Raw genomic sequence first — 20007 nt, 5'->3', positions numbered from 1 at the left:
ATACCAGATTATGTAAAAAGTGTTCATTCTCTTTAGGTTTTAATAAATGTATACCTGGACAGTTTTCAGTGATTTAATTAACTCTTTCCTCAGTTGTGAAATGTAAAGTCTGCGTAAAATATTTGATTACACTGACAAGCCTATATATTGTGTTAGAAATTCTCCTACGCACCTTACTTAATTTAAACCAGGTGTCCCCACCACCTGCAATATTATCCTCAGGTGACTCCCTCTCTGACCGTGTTGATAACCCCTGAGGCCTAAGAATAGCTAATCTGACCGCATTGGAAAACCAAATGCCTAAGATTAGAAATACTAGTATTCTGACTGCATAAGATGCCTAAGAATTATAGCTATCTGACCACATCAGGAACACCAGATGCCTAAGAGCCTCACGTTGAGTCGGATGACATCTCACCCCCTATGAACACTATCACTCGGGAATAAGGTCTCTTGTGTTCCACTAACCTGCTGCGGAGCAGTAACCAGATAGACTCCAGACAATACCTTCAAATATGCTTTAATTACGGCCGGAGGATCTCAGGCAAATTTCAGAGAGAATCTCACCAGCAAAAAGAATACAACAGTTTTTATAGAATAGGAGCATGGCAAAGGTGACATGATTCATTCCATGATTTTTCCGATTGGTTCTTTATATGTATAATTCAGCAAACCCTTTACTAGATAAAAGCAAATCTAGATTTCTTGATTACTTCATCTTGTTATTCAAAGTCCTGAGTTTATATACTTAGACAACTGTCTAGTTTTATTTTCCCTTTTGATATATGCGGCCATGATTCCGACACACTTTGGCCCAAGTGTTGGGGAAATTTTCAATAGCATATAAATGTTAACCCTGCAAGAAAAAGACATGTTAGTTATGATTAATTAAAAAAAAATATGACATAACATTCCCCCCTCTGATCATTTCTCTTACATGATCATCATCCTTAATTCTTCAAATTAATTGTACATGCTTGCATGTTTTACATGCTCTTTACTAGGGGTGTGACGAGACACTTATCTCACGAGACAAGACACGAGATTTTGTTCACGAGAATGAGACGAGACAGATTTTTACACAATATTATATAGAAATACTCAATGACAAAATTCATGACCTGTAAAAATAGTCTGCAGGTGCATTTTGAAATGTTTTAACTAATAATCTTGTAATGAGTGTCATTTCAGTTCTACTTTGAGTATGAACTATCAAAGCATTGAAAGACAACAATATACAAGCACTGTAAAAGGTTTTGCTACAAACTCAACTGACTGGCTTCTCTCCTGTATAATTTCACATGAGTCTTTTCAGACCTTACTGTATATGAATTATGAACTTCTGATTGAGGCTGTGAGTGACCTCCTAATTGAACTCTTCCACAAACTGAACATACAGTGGGTACGGAAAGTATTCAGACCCCCTTAAATTTTTCACTCTTTGTTACAGTATATTGAAAATCATTTAAGTTATTTTTTTTTTCTCTCATTATTGTACATACAGCACCCCATATTGACAGAAAAACACAGAATTGTTGACATTTTTGCACATTTATTAAAAAAGAAAAACTGAAATATCACATGGTCCTAAGTATTCAGACCCTTTGCTCAGTATTTAGTAGAAGCACCATTTTGATCTAATACAGCCGAAAGAAATCTTTCTTTTTGGGAAAGATGCAACAAGGTTTTCACACCTGGATTTGGGTATCCTCTGCCATTCCTCCTTGCAGATCCTCTCCAGTTCTGTCAGGTTGGATGGTAAACATTCGTGGACAGCCATTTTCAGGTCTCTCCAGAGATGCTCAATTGGGTTTAAGTCAGGGCTCTGGCTGGGCCATTCAAGAACAGTCACGGAGTTGTTGTGAAGCCACTCCTTCGTTATTTTAGCTGTGTGCTTAGGGTCATTGTCTTGTTGGAAGTCTGAGGTCCAGAGCACTCTGGAGAAGGTTTTCATCCAGGATATCCCTGTACTTGGACGCATTCATCTTTCCCTCGATTGCAACCAGTCGCCCTGACCCTGCAGCTGAAAAACACCCCCACAGCATGATGCTGCCACCACCATGCTTCACTGTTGAGACTGTATTGGACAGGTGATGAGCAGTGCCTGGTTTTCTCCACACATACCGCTTAGAAATTAAGGTCAAAAAGTTCTATCTTGGTCTCATCAGACCAGAGAATCTTATTTATCACCATCTTGGAGTCCTTCAGGTGTGCTTTCACAGACATCCCAAGTCTCCCGGAAGTTCCGGGAGTCTCCCGCATATTGATAGCGGCTCCCTGATGCCCGCAAATCAGTTAAAATCTCCTGGAAGCAAGAGCGCGCAGGCGTAGCGCGCGCACGGCAGAGAGAGGGAGCGAGAGACCTTGCGTGTGTGTGAGTGTGTGCCTCGGGATTTTATCTCTACTCTCGAACCGAATTCATCAGCACCCCCTCCCCTCCCCCCGTTGGATATTTCTCGAACCGAATTCATCAGACCCACTTTCTTCACTCAATACAACAAGAACACAACGCAGAACATACAAGGGTTAATGGACGTGCATCCAATCTAACATAAAACTGTTAAAGAAAAGGCGCGCCCGTTACATTTACCTCTCTCACAAAGGCTCTTCTCCCCCGATAGCTCAGTTTGGCCAGACGGCCAGCTCTAGGAAGGGTTCTGGTCGTCCCAAACGTCTTCCATTTAAGGATTATGGAGGCCACTGTGCTCTTAGGAACCTTAAGTGCAGCAGAATTTTTTTTGTAACCTTGGCCAGATCTCTGCCTTGCCACAGTTCTGTCTCTGAGCTCTTCAGGCAGTTCCTTTGACCTCATGATTCTCATTTGCTCTGACATGCACTGTGAGCTGTAAGGTCTTAAATAGACAGGTGTGTGGCTTTCCTAATCAAGTCCAATCAGTATAATCAAACACAGCTGGACTCAAATGAAGGTGTAGAACCATCTCAAGGATGATCAGAAGAAATGGACAGCACCTGAGTTAAATGAGTGTCACAGCAAAGGGTCTGAATACTTAGGACCATGTGATATTTCAGTTTTTCTTTTTTAATAAATGTGCAAAAATGTCAACAATTCTGTGTTTTTCTGTCAATATGGGGTGCTGTGTGTACAATAATGAGGGAAAAAAATGAACTGAAATGATTTTAGCAAATGGCTGCAATATAACAAAGAGTGAAAAATTTAAGGGGGTCTGAATACTTTCCGTACCCACTGTAAAAATAAAAATCAGGGAGCTCTCGTTTTACTTTCACTTTTGGATTCGCGATCACACGTACTCCATGTATAGGGAGCCGCGGTGCTGAGCGCGCATTCTACAAGATACAACATTTATCAGGCACTTAGGCTCTGTTGCGCAACGAATCCTCCGCCATCGTCACACGATGACGCAGTGAACTGTGATTCCTGCTGCACTGTGCGATGGCATATTTTATGCTAATTCACCCTCATACTCCGTCATGGCGATATCGCGAGACAGCTTTTCACCCTACTCTTTACCGAATCTAATTAAAAGTCATTGATAAATTGTGATTTAATGCCACCTGATATCTCTCATGTAACATAAGTTTAACATCAATTTTCATGTTTCAGAATTTTCAGCCAATAGTACAAAGATATTCCTACCATCAGCAGCCTAAGCTGGAATGAAAATACAACCATTTTTTCCCAATATTACCACATACACACACCATCTTATCCCAACATTCTATCTTCAAACAATGAAAGAGTACAAAACCAAACACTCCATAGTACATTGACTTTTAAATTTAGTAGACTGAGTCAATTTTAGTAACATCTTTTTCAGGTCAGATTGATCTATTAGGAAATGAGCAGACTGATATTGCTGCAAAGTAAGTTATTAATTTGCGTACAGATTGTCAAATCCTTCTCTCAGCCCTTCTCTGAATTCTTACATATTAAATAAGAGGCAAGAAGAATGGGACCGCAGCACATTTGTGAGTCCGCTCAAGCTGTCGCATCAGTCTTTTCACATGCAATACAGTATGTAACACAAATGCAACAGCATGTCACTTTGTAGGCATCTTACAACAGCATCTTATAAAACAATTTTATAGATTATCATGACCGAATATGCTAATCAAAGACTTGAAGATATTAACTCCACATCAGCAACTTAAATTCATCAACTAACCATCCAGAAACGTCCTGTTGCATTCTACATATAGTCACTTCTTGAGTCTCTCCATCATTGTCCGACTCTTTTTGTAGTGCTTTTCTGTGTGAGGTAATCAGAGCTGCTAACACACACAAGTTCTTGAACCTCTGCCCTCTGTGCCAGGAGCAGCAGCGCATTTGCATTTAAAGGGACACACAAAACGACAGGTTTTTGCTTACCCTCAAAAAGAGACAATTTTAACATGCTGTAAAAAATAATCAGTTGGATATTTTAAGCTAAAACTTCAAATACACACTCTGGGGACATCTAAAGGGTAAGGGAATCTAGGCAGTTTGTGGAAATTTTCCCATTCATTCATTGCCATTGTACGCATAGTTTGTGTGTGTCATCACTAGCTCCAAAAGGACATCCGTTTCGTGATTTATCTATTGTCCATTGGACGTTTTTCCCTTTCCCCTTGCATACAGGGAAACGCAAGTATCAAATGGCGGATTGCTATTATAACGGCGGATTTGCCAGGACCAGTTCACAGCCAAGGAAACCGACGTTCTCGTCAGGGCCGTAAAAGACAGAGAAGTGAAATCGTATGGGGATGGGAGAAACCCACCCAAATAAGCTTCGGTTAAACAGGCGAATAATAATTTGGGTAAATGTGTAAACTAGATTTGTGCCTATTTTTTCACATCTTCATGGACACCACAAGGATTTCCCTCGTGTGGAATATTTTCCTTGTAATTATGTATGGTTTGCAAAAATGTGAACTGCTGCGTCTGTGTAGATGAGAGAAGCAAAGTGTATGCGCGTTGTGCACACGCTACATTATGGTCAAGCATGCGCCCTTAAAACGCGCCACTGAAAACGCGTTTTATGCTGAACCGCCCCCGGGAGCGCAAGTTCATTCCCTCATTTACCGACGTGCGTCTGTGGAGGGAAAAGTCTGCAGTGCGTCGGGTGCAGAATAGGAATGATACATGCGTCGGTGCCTAAAATCAGTTACCTTCCCGAGATACGGTCAATTCCTGTGGACTTTTTACCGGCTTGGTTCCCAAGTTACGCCCGGTCAAAGTTCCACAGGAAGTGACCGTATCTCTGTAAAGAAGATGATTTGGGGCTCTAGACTCCCAGTGTAGGGGGGCCTACAGGGAGACCGCCCAGGCAGGGAGTCTGGAGCCTTAAGTCAGCAATAAAAATTAAATATGACCCATTAACATTCCACCCATTGGCCCTTACCAATCATGGCCTCCTAATAATCCCCTTACATTGAATTGGCTCTATCACTCTCTCTCCTCTCTCCACCTATAGCTGGTGTGTGGTGAGCGCACTGGCGCCGTTGTACTGTGGCTGCCGTCGCATCATCCAAGTGGATGCTGCACACTGGTGGTGGTTGAGGAGAGATCCCCTGATATGATTGTAAAGCGCTTTGGGTGTACAGCAGTAGTACATATGAAAGCGCTATATAAATACCTCATTCATTCATTCATTCATTAATGGATTGTCCACGGACAGCCTACAGGGGCCCTGTCAAATTAGTTACAGACAACTGTGGTGAAGGTTCAGAGAATCCAACAAAAAGTTTCAGAGAATCCAACCTCTCAGAATTTAGTCGAAAACAGCATCCCACCTGTAACCTATTCGACAAGGCCCATGTAAGCAGTCTGTGGACAGCACATATCCCTTTGTCCTCCAGGGGGCCCGATCAGCCCCAAACTTCACAGAAAGTAATGTTGCGTGCCCCTGGGCGACAGGGGCACGCAAGGCGAGGCGAGGTACAACCGACCTTTGGATAAGGTCACCAGTTTGCCCCGAATGGTCACCCTGCGGACACTGGTGGAATTTCCATGAAAAAAAAGACAAGAAAAACAAAAGTGCCAAAAATCATAAAAAGCACACTTGTGTGGCCACCCCAGAGGGCAACACTGGCATTTTTGTGCATTCAGGGACAGAAACGGGGTCCACCATGGGCGTGTGGAACAGTTCGGTGAAGAAAATTTGGGTTGGGGGACACTATGATGAAGAATAGGCAGTTAAACAATAGGCTACTCGTGGACAAGAGGATTATGGCACGAGTAGGAGGTCAGGGGACACCATAGGCACTTTGTGGACAAGAGGAAGACTATGGCACGAATAGGAGGTCAGGGGACACCATGGGTACTTTGTGGACAAAAGAGAACTCCATTCTCATGAAGAATGGGCAGTCAGGGGACACAATAGGCACTTCGTGGAGAAGAGAAAGACTATGGCACAAATAGGCAGCCAGGGGACACAATAGGCTACTCGTGGACAAGAGGAAGACTACGGTGAAGAATATGCAGTCAAAGGTCACCATAGGTACTTGATGGACACGGAACGATGAAGAATAAGCTGTTAGGGGGATGAAATAGGCAAAATGTGGACATAGGGGGCCCCATTTCCTCAGTACATTTTGTGTATTATTACTGTTTGTATATTGTCTTTTGATATTGTATAGTGTTATGCATATCTGATGATAAAAAATAGAGTTTGAGTGATCGAATGAAATTCAAGCACAGTTTAGGCAGACCAGTGATCGCTAAACAATATTGACGCTCAGCTGATTTGTTTCTCCACCTACTCTAATCAACTATAGTATTTAAGATCATTCAACAAATGCTCCGCAGTCTGTCGCATAGACATTTACACCCACCTCCACCCCTTCACCTCCTAGCATCTTCATAATAGAGCATTGGATTCTGTATAGAAACTCTATTTACGTAATCATTGTATCTCCTCCTGTAACATAGCCTATGCTAAGAAACATTTGGTTATTAAAAAGGCTTGGGAGATTTGTGTCTCAAGGATGTCTCTCAAGCTGTCTAGTACGCCAAATCCAAAGACTGTCAATAAATTTCATTCTCAAAGTGGTCCTGACTGAACTAGTAGTTAATGTAGCCCCATCTAGGTGGTGTCTCCTATCAAAATATCCCTTGTTTAATGACTCGCACTTTGGTGGACATCACCTTCTCATAGAATGCAGTGTGTGTTTGTTATATTTTTCAGAGTATAAATGGACCCAAACTGCCAGCTTACTCCAGTCATGCAAATAAGTCAGCTTTTCAAACAAAGGAACTTGAGAATTGCACCTTTCTCAATGGTCAAGCCAAAACTCAAGGCGAGGCGAGGTACAACCGACCTTTGGATAAGGTCACCAGTTTGCCCCGAATGGTCACCCTGCGGACACTGGTGGAATTTCCATGAAAAAAAAGACAAGAAAAACAAAAGTGCCAAAAATCATAAAAAGCACACTTGTGTGGCCACCCCAGAGGGCAACACTGGCATTTTTGTGCATTCAGGGACAGAAACGGGGTCCACCATGACCTCTGTGGAACTTTAAAAGCCAACACAAAGTTCCCTCTTTTTTTATGCGCACGCTGGCTTCTGCTCCTGATGGCTGCTCACGAGACCTCATCCGCACTCGCGTCGACAGGTTCCACACACATTGAGCCACGTGTACCTTCCTCAACCATAACAGAGTCAACTAACAGGTTCTCCATCGCTTCTTCATTCAACGCGGAAGAAATTGATTACAACTTCAGCACTATCGGATCGAACTTCACATCACTATCAGAACTTTCTCCTCAAGACCGTATCTGGACACTCTTCAACAGCTAAGTCAGGTGCAAGGGATGCACAATATACTAAATCGCTGTTTAGTTAGTCAAAGGAGCTTTGTAGACTGATGGTTCTTCCAGGAGGCTAAATTACAATTTTTAGAGCTTAATTCCCGTTCTGTTTCGGTTTTTCAGTCATTTTCACTTTCTATTTTACCTATGTATGCATTGTATGTCCTATGTACCTATGTATGTCTGTTTATGTATTTGTTAAATTAGTTATGTGTTCGTGATTTAGTTCTATAAAACTGTTCACATTCATGCGAGTGATTCTGGTCTGCTTATAAAACAATGTCTATTTATCAATATGATCACAGCTGGGATTAAGTTTAACACTGTCAACATAAACATAACTTTTCAAAATCAAATAGATTAAATGGTTTAGAATAATCTGAAAGGTCTGCAGTTGAGAGAGACTATTTTAATTTCTCAAATGCAATTTGTAATTCATTGCGCAATTACAATTTTTCTAACTTTTTTGTTGTTGCTCCTGATTTACTTAAAAGAAAGATCTCCACTAATCTTGGATCCATGAAAAAAACAACAAAAAAACATTCCTATCTCGTACCCCTGGTCAGTGGCGTGCACAGACCTCCTCAGGGGCAGGGGCGGAAGGACCAAAAAGGGCATTCTTTTATTCTATGAAAAGTCATTGATATAATTAGAATGCATAAGACATCAAACGAAAATATGCATTAAAGTGTTAGCTATGTAATGAGTTAGCTCAAGGGGGAAATATTAATAATAACTCATAACTGGTTATGATTAATTAAGAATATTTGGGTCAGTTAATTGGATTAACTTGATGTAGCTAAATTAATATTACAATCAATGAATTAGTTCTTCCAACAATCTCTTGCTTTTTCATTTATTATAGAAAAGAATAAAAAAAAAATCACAGCGCTTACAGCATGTAAAAAGATCAGATCGTAAAATAAACTTTGTTGCAAGCAGAGAATAAGAACCAAATACATATTGTGCACAAGTTTTATTAACTAAATCACAAACATAACTAAACTAAAAACATACATACATGCATTGGTAAAATGGTGAGTCACAGAATGGAACCGGAAGCAGGAAATGGAACTATGGTAAAGATCCATTTAACTATGAAAAGAACCATCAGCTTATAATTTTCAGAGTACCTCATTAAATGTATACTTGCATGGCCTTTGCAGTGGAAACATTTAATGGTTCCATGAGTCTCAATCGATTTCTTCGCCGTTGAATGAAGAAAAGTTGGTGAACTTGAGTGGTTGGTTTGACTTTGTTCTGGTTGAAGGTTTTCTCTCTCCATGAGTACATGGCTGAGCAAATGCAGATTGTGACCTGCCGGCCCTGGGCCAGAGAGGCCACGCAGGCAACCAAGGAGTGAGGAAGTTGGAAGAGTTGATGGTTGCCCATTCAGTGATGGTAAAGTTGCAGTTTTCTTCTGAGTTGGATTGAAGTACAGTCTGATTCCTTTGGGAGAGTGAAGGCATAGCAAGCTGTGGTCATGGCCTGCCACATCAACCTGAAGAAGCAGCAGTAGAGGCCAGAAGAAGAGGAAGAAGGAAGAGCTTCTGTAGCGACCATTTGTTCTAGGATGCATGCTCATTTATAGATCAATTCGTCGATAAATGAATGCAGGTTTTAATGTCTGTAAGTTCCTATGGCCGAGGTCCTGACCACATGACCACATTTTTCACAGCAATGAAAACATCATATCTGATCGTTGCCCCGGCAACTGAAACCTTTCCTGCTCTCTTGTCTCTTTTGGGGGGATGTTTCATTCCTAAGAGTGGGCTTTGAAGCTTATTTGTTAATGTAACAAATAGTTCTGTGTCTGATTGTCTCAGTCGTTACAGCTATCATGAAATCAGCAACACATTACAATAAGGTTTCATTAGTTAGATTTGTTAACATGAACTAATAATGAACTGCACTTCTAGAGCATTTATTAATCTTAGTTAATCTTAATTTCAGCATTTACTAAAACATAATTAAAATCAAAAGTTGTATTTGTTAACATTAGTTAATGCACTGATTGTGACATAACATGAACAAACAATTAACAAGTGTATTATTATTAACAAATACAGTAACAAATGTGTTGCTCATGGTTAGTTCATGTTAGTTAATACATGAATAATAAACAAAGACTTTCCTTCCAGACGAGGAAACTATGTCCACTGCTGCATCACAGGGTGGGCTAGAGTCCTCAGGAGATGAAGACTTAGCTGTGAGGCAGATCCCGAGCTGACAGCCATCCCGGGCAGCCGCGAGCATCGGGCTCGAGTGGAACCCTCCACCCTGTCCTGAGCGCTCGCAGCTGGATGGTTGGTTTTTGGGTGCTGCGAGCCCAATAACATTCTTCCTGGGGGTGCATGAGGAGGTCACGGGGTCCTGGAAGTCTCCACTGTCTTCCTGTGATCACATGAGTCTCTGTACATGAACATGGTAAAATAAAAAAGCAAACACCTTGGAAATTACAGGTATGTTAATCAGGAACTGTTTCAGGAATGGCAAAAAGGTGTGTGACTGTTCAAGTCTCTGTCTTCAGATCAGTGTGCTCAATACCTTTTTGTCCTTCGTTATGTATCTTTGGATTATAATTATTATAATTCCAAACAATCAAAAATCCATTATTTTAATCTCATATTCTTTGTTCAAGTTCCCTCACAGTCCCACCTGATAGGGCCATTATGGGAGGATATTTGTCTTCCCAGGTGTGAAACACAACAATATTCATGATGATTCACGCCCTCCTTGCATACAGCTTTCTTACACAAAACATGTCTTACAAATTTTAAATCAATATTTAGTTTTATGTGTATGAGTGGGCAGGAGAATTTTAGCATTTATTTCAAAATGAAAAAAATTCATAAATCTCAGGATAACAATATTTATCTATTGATCTTATTCAACTCTTTTAACATTTCTCTCTTAATCTTTATTTTTAATCAGAAATAAGGTCTTATTCAAGCAAAGAGCAAGTTGTAATGCTATGTGCATCTCAACGGCGTTACGTCAAGAAGCTGTAATCACTACTTACTCAAATTCACAGGCAAGTGTCAGGTCTCTAGCAGGTCCTCCACTTATATTAGCACCCTTGGTAAATATGAGTAAATAAAATGTGAAAATAAATATGCATTGTTTAACCTTTTGATATTTTATTTTAAAAATTCAACATTCTAACCTTTCATTGAAGTAAAACAATTGAAGGTGGAGGGGTGGCTCACATTATGAAATAAACGTTTTCTTCAATGCATATTGGCACCCCTATCTCGTATGAGTAAAATATCTCTGAAGTATATTCCCATTCATATTTTGCTGAATTGAACAGACTGAATCCTGAAGAAACCTGCCTTTAAAGCTACAGTACTGTGAAAAGTTTAAGACACTTGTGTAAAAATACATGTGAGGATGCTTTCAAAAAATAAGGCCAGAAATAGATTTTATTTATCAATTAACTTCTATTAAAGGACATGTATGTAAGAAATGTATTTCAATTAATCATAAAATGGCCCTGATATGTCACTAGACATTAAGAAATCATGTTCATTTAAAATACTTATATCACTGACAACAGTAGTCCGGCCAGGATATTGTCATTTAAAAAGTGAAGTTGCAGCCCTCAACTGATGTTGATGTTGTCATGTTGTGTTTTGGCCTGATGCTCCACCCTCCACCTATCTACCAATCACGAAGTCAGTAGTGTTTCGGCATCCGGGTTGCCAGCTCTGCTCTAGTTACCACAGCTACGTAGCAGCCTACATTCCTGCTGGATCCTGCAGCCTATCTGGCAACCTCGAGTCAGGGGGGAGGGGGAGGGGATACACCGCTCTACAGTAATTTGAAAGTGATTGCAGTACCAGTTTTGGCCACAATCTTACATACGGTTCCTTTAACTAAATCAAATCAATATTTGATGTGAGCACCCTTTGAGTTTAAAACAGCTTTTGTACTCGGTACACTTGTGCATAGTTTTTCAGGTAGCTTTGCAGGAGAATAAATGCTTCTTCAAGCATCTCGGAGACGTTCCCGCAGTTCTTCTGGATTTAGTCTGTCTCAGTTTTTTCTGTTTCTTCATGTAATCACAGACGGTCTCGATGATGGTGAGATCAGATCATACCGGCTGTTGTCAGAATCCAGTGAGATTTTTGTATGCACAAGGAGTATTACAATTAATGGCAAAAGGAATCTAAAACTGATATTTCCTACTGACACACTACAGCAAAAGATATAAATAACTTAAAACCTTATGGTCTTAAAACCATTTGTTTTTGGTGAAAATACTAAGGTCCCTAAGACTTTAGCACTGGGCTATTTCAGATCTTTCGGTTTAATGGGAAAGAAAGCAACAACAACAAAAAAACCTGTCATGAAAATATTTTATATTAATATTTATTTTCTACTTTTAATTAAGTTGTTTTTAAGCAACATTGTTCCTGATGAAACTACCAAAAATATATTTTTTGTTTCCATATAGCCACTGTTGTTTTTTTATAATAAAAAAAAAAGCAGATTTGGGGGGTATTCTTACAGTCTCAGATATGTCAATGACTAACAACAATATCAGTTTTGATGTATTATTCTTTTTTCTGCAGTGTCAGATTTAAAAACAAAACTACATTTCTCCCAACACCTACACAATTAGAGATGTATCATGTATTCATCTAGCCTGCAGTGCTCTCTAATGCAGCAAAAACAGAAAAAAAGAGAATCATTTTTCTCCATAGGCCAAACCTGAGAAATGGCACCATCTGATAGAAAATAGAATTTCAATTTCTCTAAGGACACATAAGGGTTAAGCACAGAGAAAACATAAAATCTAAACTAAACTAATAAATTAAGTGCACTTAACAGAAGCGCGAGTAAACGCAGTGCACCTTCACCCATGCCATTGGATTCTGTCGTTGGGCCAATGGGTCATCCTTACAGTCTATTATCAATAAACTACATTTATTTATTTAATTTAAGAATATGACAAAATAATAAGGTTAGAATAAATTGCCCTTATCAAGTTAAAATGCCTTTGGAAAACTATTTAATTGTTTAACTTTTTACATGGATTCTATGTGAAGAAAATGTCTTTATCCATCTATTATGCTGTGCAGACTAAATGCTCAGATGCACCGACATGTTCATAAACAAGCTTGTCACAATTGTGAAATGTGAAGTCTGCAAAAAATATGAGACTGTCCTCCTACAAAAAACGACCATCAAGGTCGTATGTGCAAGCAGCTTATTACGACCTATACTTACGTTTTAAAGTTAACCGCCCTCTAGCGCTCCTTTTAATAATGACGGTGTCGTGTGTAATGAAATGGCGTTTACCGTCATTACCAATCAAAATAGTATTTGTTTTATTATTGCATTTACTTGAGATTAATACAGAAAACTGAGATGTGTAGGCCTAAATGTATTTAGGCTATATATTTTTTATGTATTTGATGTGCTTTTCTTCCTCAAAAAAACGTATTGGAAAGTAAAGAACCACATCAAAATAATTAAACTATTATCCTTTTTTTTAAAAAATAACTTAAGATAAACCTTTTGTAACAACAAAGTAAAAAAAAACGATGATTTAAAAAAAAACACTACAGATGATAAAACCGTGACATTTTATCATATGTAGTGATTTTAAAACATTTTCAGCATTTTTATATTGATTTTTTTTTCAGTTCAGCTAAAGTTTTTAACATATCATCATTTGACCACATTCGTGTGGCGCTGAATAAAAAAAATAAAAAATCAATGAACCAAAAGGAAGAAGAAGAAGAAGAAGAAGAAGAAGAGGAAGAAGAGGAAGAAGAAGAAGGCGGAGGCGGCGGCGGAGGCGGAGGAGTGGCGTGGCCAGGTTTTTTCCTGACAGTCCCAGTGCGAGGTCGATATAGGTAAGGTGTGAATTTTATGCTGTTGTTTTTTTAATATATATTTATAAGTAGTTGTGTGTGTTTTTTGTAATTTATGTGGAACTAAATGAGTGCATTTTGACGTCTGGGTTACAAATCAGTTGCGATAACTGTTAGCCATTTTACTCATTAAGAAAATAACTGTTAAAGTTACGTTATTTCATTGCGACCTACTATCTAACGTTAGCTTCATCGCTAGCAGCATGTTGCTATTTCACATGCATCTGCAATTTCTGTCATATTGCCACAAATAATTTCAGCCTAATGTATCCAAAACTGTAACGTTAAATGTTTTCTCTTAGAGAAAAAGGTAGTTTCAGCATTATACAAATAGTATGAGGTCACAACAGTTTTACAGCTATCCAAATGATTTAAATTCAGGGTATCAATTCAGCTAGGTATAACATTTTAAAGAATAAAAAAAATGCAGTAATGGCAAAATCGGTTGACGGAATCAATTGTTCATTGTACATTCATTGTTATTGCCTATTTTAGGTTATAGCCACAAGTCAAGTCACCTTTATTTAGCCTATATATTGCTTTTTACAATACAGATTGTTTCAAATCAGCTTGAAAAAAAAAACACATTAATTTAGTTCATTTATATAGCCGCTCTGGAGAAAACAGTGATGCCATTATCCAGTTCAGTTCAGTTCTCATAATGGTGCCAATGCAGGCAGATCAATAATATTGGTGAATATTAAGTGTCCCCACTTCACATGCAAAATAAAATTTATTTAATAATACCCACTAGTGCAGTGGTTCTCAAACCTGTCCTGGCACACCCAACACTGCACGTTTTCTTTCTCTCCCTAATCAAACACACCTGATTCAACTCATCAGCTCATTATTACATGGGTTAATGAGCTGATGAGTTGAATCGGGTGTGTTTGATTAGGGAGAGAAAGAAAATGTGCAGTGTTGGGGGTACGCCAGGACAGGTTTGAGAACACTGCACTAGTGCATTCAGATTTATAGGCACAAACAGGTTGACAAGGACCAGTCCGTGCCCACACAGAGCCCTGGTTTGTTTTGTCTTATCATCTCATCTGTTTGTTTTCAGGTTTTTGTACCCATCCTTTATCACTGAAATATTTTACAAATCAATCGGTTCTTTTAAGAGCCAGTTTCTTTTTCCTCCTCTCTCTCTATTTCTCGCTTTCCTGTTTTGTATTTTTTTATGTTTTTACTTTATCCTTCAATTATTTCTATTTAAAAACATCTACAAATGGCATCAGAGTCATTACAACAATTTAATGAATGGCTGGAAGCAGCAAAAACCATGGCTGATGAGTTGGAAACCCAAAAAGTAAAATATTTCATTATTTCTCTATCATGTTATTTACCTAAATTTAAAAGAAAATGCCTCTGCAAATGCTTCCCCAAAATTTATCATTTAGTTTTTACTTACAGACTAAAAAGAAAAGGAAAAAAAAGGGAACTGAAGTCTCCAATGTTTCCTGGAGAAAGAGAGACCAGCATGGGTACATCCTACCACAACGTGTTCAGAAGAAACGATCTGGTCAGTAAAATATACTGCATACTGTTGTTCACAAGTGTCTAAGCTTTTGGTCAGCAGTGATGTTTTCTATATCATTACATGTGTTTGCAGTTAAACCTGCCGGCACTAGGGAGCTCTCAGAGGTCGAGGACGTGCAAATGAATGATATTCCGCAAGAGGGACCAAGTCTTGGTAAGCATATTGAATTGAAAGCCTAAATAATTTCAGCTTTTCTATTTAAATTTAAAATGTCACATATAGGCAACTGTTAAAGTATGTAATTCCCATTCCTATCATGCATATGAAGTGACAAAACCATATAAGAAATTGTTATTTTTTTTTATTAAAATGCATTATTGCAACTGGCTTTTTCCTTATTATTATCATTTAATTTTTTATTAATTTAGATCAAAATCTTCAGAGGCTAAAAAACCTGTTAACTTCTGTCGCTGTCTCTGCATCAGTGGAAGTAGAAGAGACACCCACCATGTCTGCATGGACCAAAAGACAGGTCATCTCTGAAAAGAAATTCAGGGCTGCAATGCCAGAGATTTTGAATTGCATGTTGGCTGCAGAGACAGTTACCCAGCATTCCTGTCAACAATGCAAAACTCTTGATGCTGTTGTCCGGTGCTTAGACTGTGTCCCCTCAGGAAATCAGTTTTTCTGTTCATCATGTGACACCGAGATCCACCGAAAAAATGTTTTCCATGATAGGGAAGCAATGTTTGATGGTTTTTTAAAACCCATTCCACCAACATCCGTAGTGGTGGTTGATGAAAGTGGCCAATATCAACTCCGTGAACAAGGTATGTTCAGATAATGTAGTAGTAGGTGCCCTCTGCAGTTTCCTTTAACTGAATTTTTTTTTACTTTGTTGAGTAAATGTGTAGACATTACTGATATTACTTTCTGAAATTTGACTTTCTGAAATTTGATTTTGACTTTCTGCAGTGTGTATGCTTCCAATTCCTCCACCGATACAAATCTGTTCCTGTGGTCCAAACCTTGACTTCAAAATGATCCCAGGAAAGCAGACCGTATTGGTGACTATCAACGGTATGTCTTGTCACTTCCTTCTACCTTTTTATATCCAACCAGATGAAGTCAAGCATAATAATGGCTTACTATATTCTTTTGTACTGTGCTGTACAAATACTGGCCAAATAGTAAACGCATGTTTGTTTTAAGGTCCATACAACCTGTGCCTGCCGTGTATAAGCTGTCCACTTTGCTCTTCCAAATGGACTCCTGGGATTAGTGACTTGCTTCAATACAGATACTGGCCAGCAACCACCAGCTGCCAAATGCTGTTTAAGTTTGATCTGTTCACATCATTTGAGCAGATGAAATTAGCCAGCCCAGCTTTATCCCAACAAGCATTTCTCAGAATGCTTGAACATCGATGTCTTTGCACTGGTCGGGTAAGGGCTGTTTTCATTTCCAAAGTGTTTGAATTCCAGACTTCAAAATGTTTTATTTACCAAAATAATACCATCCTTCTTTCCAGACGGGTAGTGTTTGTGGTGACACCTTCCACAGAGTCTTTCGGGAGTTTTCCTTCTGCAATTTTAGGAAAGAAGATATGTGCCTGATGGAGCCCTTTAAATGCCCAGCATGCACACCAGACATGCTGGCTATATCTGCAGACGCTAATAGAAAACATTACCGGCTCAAGAAATCCAAAGGGTAAGTGTAATTTTTCATTTCTTTTTTTAATTTGGATATAGGGTGGTGCAATGGTATTTTTGTGTCCATGCTGCATCTCACCTGTCACCCAGTGCTAGATGCGATGGGCTCTAGACCCCCCATGCCATGACCCTCTAAAGGAAAAGCAAGTATAGCTATGGATGGACTGATATATAGAGAAACTGTACTTTACCTTATTGCTGTAAAAAATAACAACCATTCGTAGCATCTAAACCTATTTCTTCAACATAACTTTTTTTTGGCTCTAGTCATTATATAATTATACTTTTATTTGAAATTCATGGAAAGTAACAAAATGTGTCACATGTATGATTGCTTCACATTCAAACGTAAATGCTTTTACAATTTAAAAAGTGTTTTGAGAGATATAGCACTGTTTTAAACAAGCTTTACAATTCTATGACAGCAATCTGGTAAATTGTTCAGGAACTTTTTCTCCCTTCTGTAGCCTGAAGACACAAACAAAAATAAAGATGTTATTTCTTTTTGTACTTTAAACAGTATGTTTTTACTTACACAAGTTAATTCCAAATTACAGCATTCATTTACACAGGACAAATACAAGCTGATACTCTAAACACAGTGTTCCAGATCAAATGTGATTTATACAGACTAAAATGTGTGGCACCTTTATGGTTAATTGTTATATTAATTATGGTTAATTGTTATATTAATTTAGGTGAATGCAATGTTAAATCATTATTATGTAATTGTGTTGGCGATGAATTCCTCTTATTTAACAGGACAGACGAACCATCTCTTTTTGATGGACTGTTCATCGCACAAGATGCCAAAGTATCTGCCTTTGTTGACCAAATTAGAAGCCAGATGTTAAGTGTAAGGGTTTCTTTAACTCTTTTTAATTGAATGTTTTCTTGTCCTGGGATTACATGTAACGTATTGTATCTACTTTCAGAGGACAGGTCATGATGTCTGTGGACCGGCAACATTTACAGCAGGCAGAGAAATCGCACAGAAGTCCAGGGCCAAGGTGGATGAAGAGGGCCTTGAAATAGCTGTGTGCAGACATGGAATTTTGCTGCAAGGCTTGAACCACTACCGTGGTGAAATATATGCCTACCCAATGTTCCTGCAGAAGGAGCTGGCACAAGCTGCAAATGCAACATTCTTTTGTATGGACATTGCTTGCAGGTAGATAGCCATTGCCAAATGATAACTGAAGTGTTTACTGATGTTTTACCTTTATTAATAACCATTAACACCATGACTAGCTAAATATCACACATTTTTTATATTATGGAATTAGAAAATGAATATGGCTACTACCTTATCAGTACTGATATGACAAATTACCATACATATGACTACATACTGTAGTGTTATTTGATTGGTTACAGGAATTGTACTAGTCACTTAGGTCCTGGTTTGTCTCCTTACCAGTTTTGGCAATTCTTTCTTTACAGGTACTGGCCTTATTTGGAAAAGATGGCAGAAAAGATACCCGAGCTCCAACCACTTACCAGGATGAAGCCTTTTTTATCTGTAATGCATGCCAAGGCTCACACTGGCAAATGTGAGGTACTGTGTGCGAGTTAAGTTTACGTTTTAATGTTAAGTTTACGTTTTAATGTTACGTTTTTTTAGAAACATCCTTACAGCATCAGAAAAATTTAGCTTGATTATTATCTCGGAAAATATGCACGTTTCATAAGTCAAAAGTAGTACCTTAAACATTATTGAAATACTTTAATGCAGTGGTTTTCAGACCTGTCCTGGAGGACCCCAGCACTGCATTGTGTACAGTATGTCTCCCTTATCTGACACACCCAATTCAGGTCTTGCTGTCTCTACTAATGAGCTGATGAGTTACATCAAGTGTCATATAAGTGAGATATACAAAATGTGTAGTGCTAATCTTCAAGGACAAGTTTAAAACTACTTATTTAGTGTGTGTGTGTGTTGGGTGTATATATACACACAATGCTTATGAACTTTTTAAACATAGTTAACATTACTATCAGTGATCACACTGTTACAAGAGAATTGATCATTCTGGTTGAACAGCAGGGTTGTTTGCAGGATTTGCTTCCCGATCCCGTCCAAAGGTTCTAACTGCACAATTACAGTTGTGAAAGCTTTTCTTTCATTGTTATCCTACCTCAGAACATTTTATATTTGAAAATATTAAACATCAAAATTTGCTCATGGCACCAAATTCAATTGATGATACACAAACTAATAAATAAGATTGATAAAGGTCTTTAGAATGATAAAGGTCTTGGTCTTCTTCTTGGGAGCAGGTCAGGTGGGGCGGTAGAAGCCAGGAGGGTGCAGGAAACACTGTTGGTGAAGAGGTGGAACAGGTCAATAGCTTCCTTTCAAGGGCAGCTCTTACTACAAAGTACATGACCAAGTCAGGTTGGTTGAAAAAAAGGGTTAACCATTGTGTTTGACACAATGCTAGATTGTACAATTGATTTGTTCTTATCGGTTTTGTTTTTTTATAGGCAGAGGAGATATGATTACTGTACTTGCCATGGGATGGAACAATAGGAAGGTGGAGAGTCTCCACAAGACACTGGCGAAAAGATTTGTCAAAGTAAGAAGCCTAGACTGCACGTTAAGGTGTTTCCTGGGCCCTGGAGACACTATGAATGTGATTGTGCTCTCCACTGCATTTTCTTTCAGGGGCAATTGTGGTTAATTCTGCAGTGATACTATGTTTTCTGTCATTTTTTAAAAATCTTTATAAATAGACTACACAGAGAGCAGAAATGGAAGCAGCCAATCTTGAGAGTCTCAAGCAGGAGTTAAACATCTCTATGGAAGATGCAGATCGGTGGGTGTGTGATGTCAAGCAATGGGCAGCCACTGGTGTGTAATATAGTCACTGGTGTGTACATTTCCATATATATTTGTCTACATTTTTGATACTGTGTTTTCTGTAATGGTCGACTTTGCTTATTTCTGGTTTTCAAGAGAGACACAGGACTCACAGTAGCCAGGAAGAGCTCCAGAGTGAAATCGATGAGATTATTTATTCAATCCGAAGAAAGAAGCATGATCTGTATCGACAAAATGGTATTTGATACTACATCACTCAACTTGCATTTTGTAAAAAAAAAATGTTTTCTAACTTTTTTTTTTTTAAACTTACAGACAGCAACCAAACAAGGCAACGC

General features: G+C 38.7%; 1 protein-coding gene across 4 annotated transcripts in view; it reads left to right on the top strand.

Annotated features, from left to right (window-relative positions):
* Positions 1–13560: 13560 nt before the first annotated feature.
* The window catches only part of LOC309486698 (uncharacterized protein), a 7985-nt gene continuing 1538 nt past the window's right edge, over positions 13561–20007 (top strand). For 2 of the 4 annotated variants that reach the window (XR_014201650.1, XM_082154080.1), the window contains exons 1-15: positions 14619–14962; positions 15067–15175; positions 15266–15346; positions 15562–15963; positions 16109–16213; positions 16346–16578; positions 16665–16843; positions 17608–17701; positions 17781–18016; positions 18289–18403; positions 19126–19243; positions 19333–19424; positions 19582–19699; positions 19805–19906; positions 20001–20007. The exon at positions 20001–20007 is cut by the window's right edge. Coding sequence is in view for 3 of the 4 variants with exons in the window: in XM_082154080.1 (XP_082010206.1) it covers positions 14882–14962; positions 15067–15175; positions 15266–15346; positions 15562–15963; positions 16109–16213; positions 16346–16578; positions 16665–16843; positions 17608–17701; positions 17781–18016; positions 18289–18403; positions 19126–19243; positions 19333–19424; positions 19582–19699; positions 19805–19906; positions 20001–20007 (2072 nt within the window). In the remaining variant the exon portion in view is untranslated. Of the gene's footprint in view, positions 13636–14615; positions 14963–15066; positions 15176–15265; positions 15347–15561; positions 15964–16108; positions 16214–16345; positions 16579–16664; positions 16844–17607; positions 17702–17780; positions 18017–18288; positions 18404–19125; positions 19244–19332; positions 19425–19581; positions 19700–19804; positions 19907–19984 lie in introns of those variants that run through there. The other 2 variants (XM_082154078.1, XM_082154079.1) reach the window with 2 other exon arrangements.

Source organism: Leuciscus leuciscus (assembly GCF_965113295.1).
Source record: "Leuciscus leuciscus genome assembly, chromosome: 22".
Taxonomy (NCBI): domain Eukaryota; kingdom Metazoa; phylum Chordata; class Actinopteri; order Cypriniformes; family Leuciscidae; genus Leuciscus; species Leuciscus leuciscus.
The sequence above is the reverse complement of the archived record's forward strand: the minus strand, read 5'-3'. Positions and strand labels throughout refer to the sequence as shown.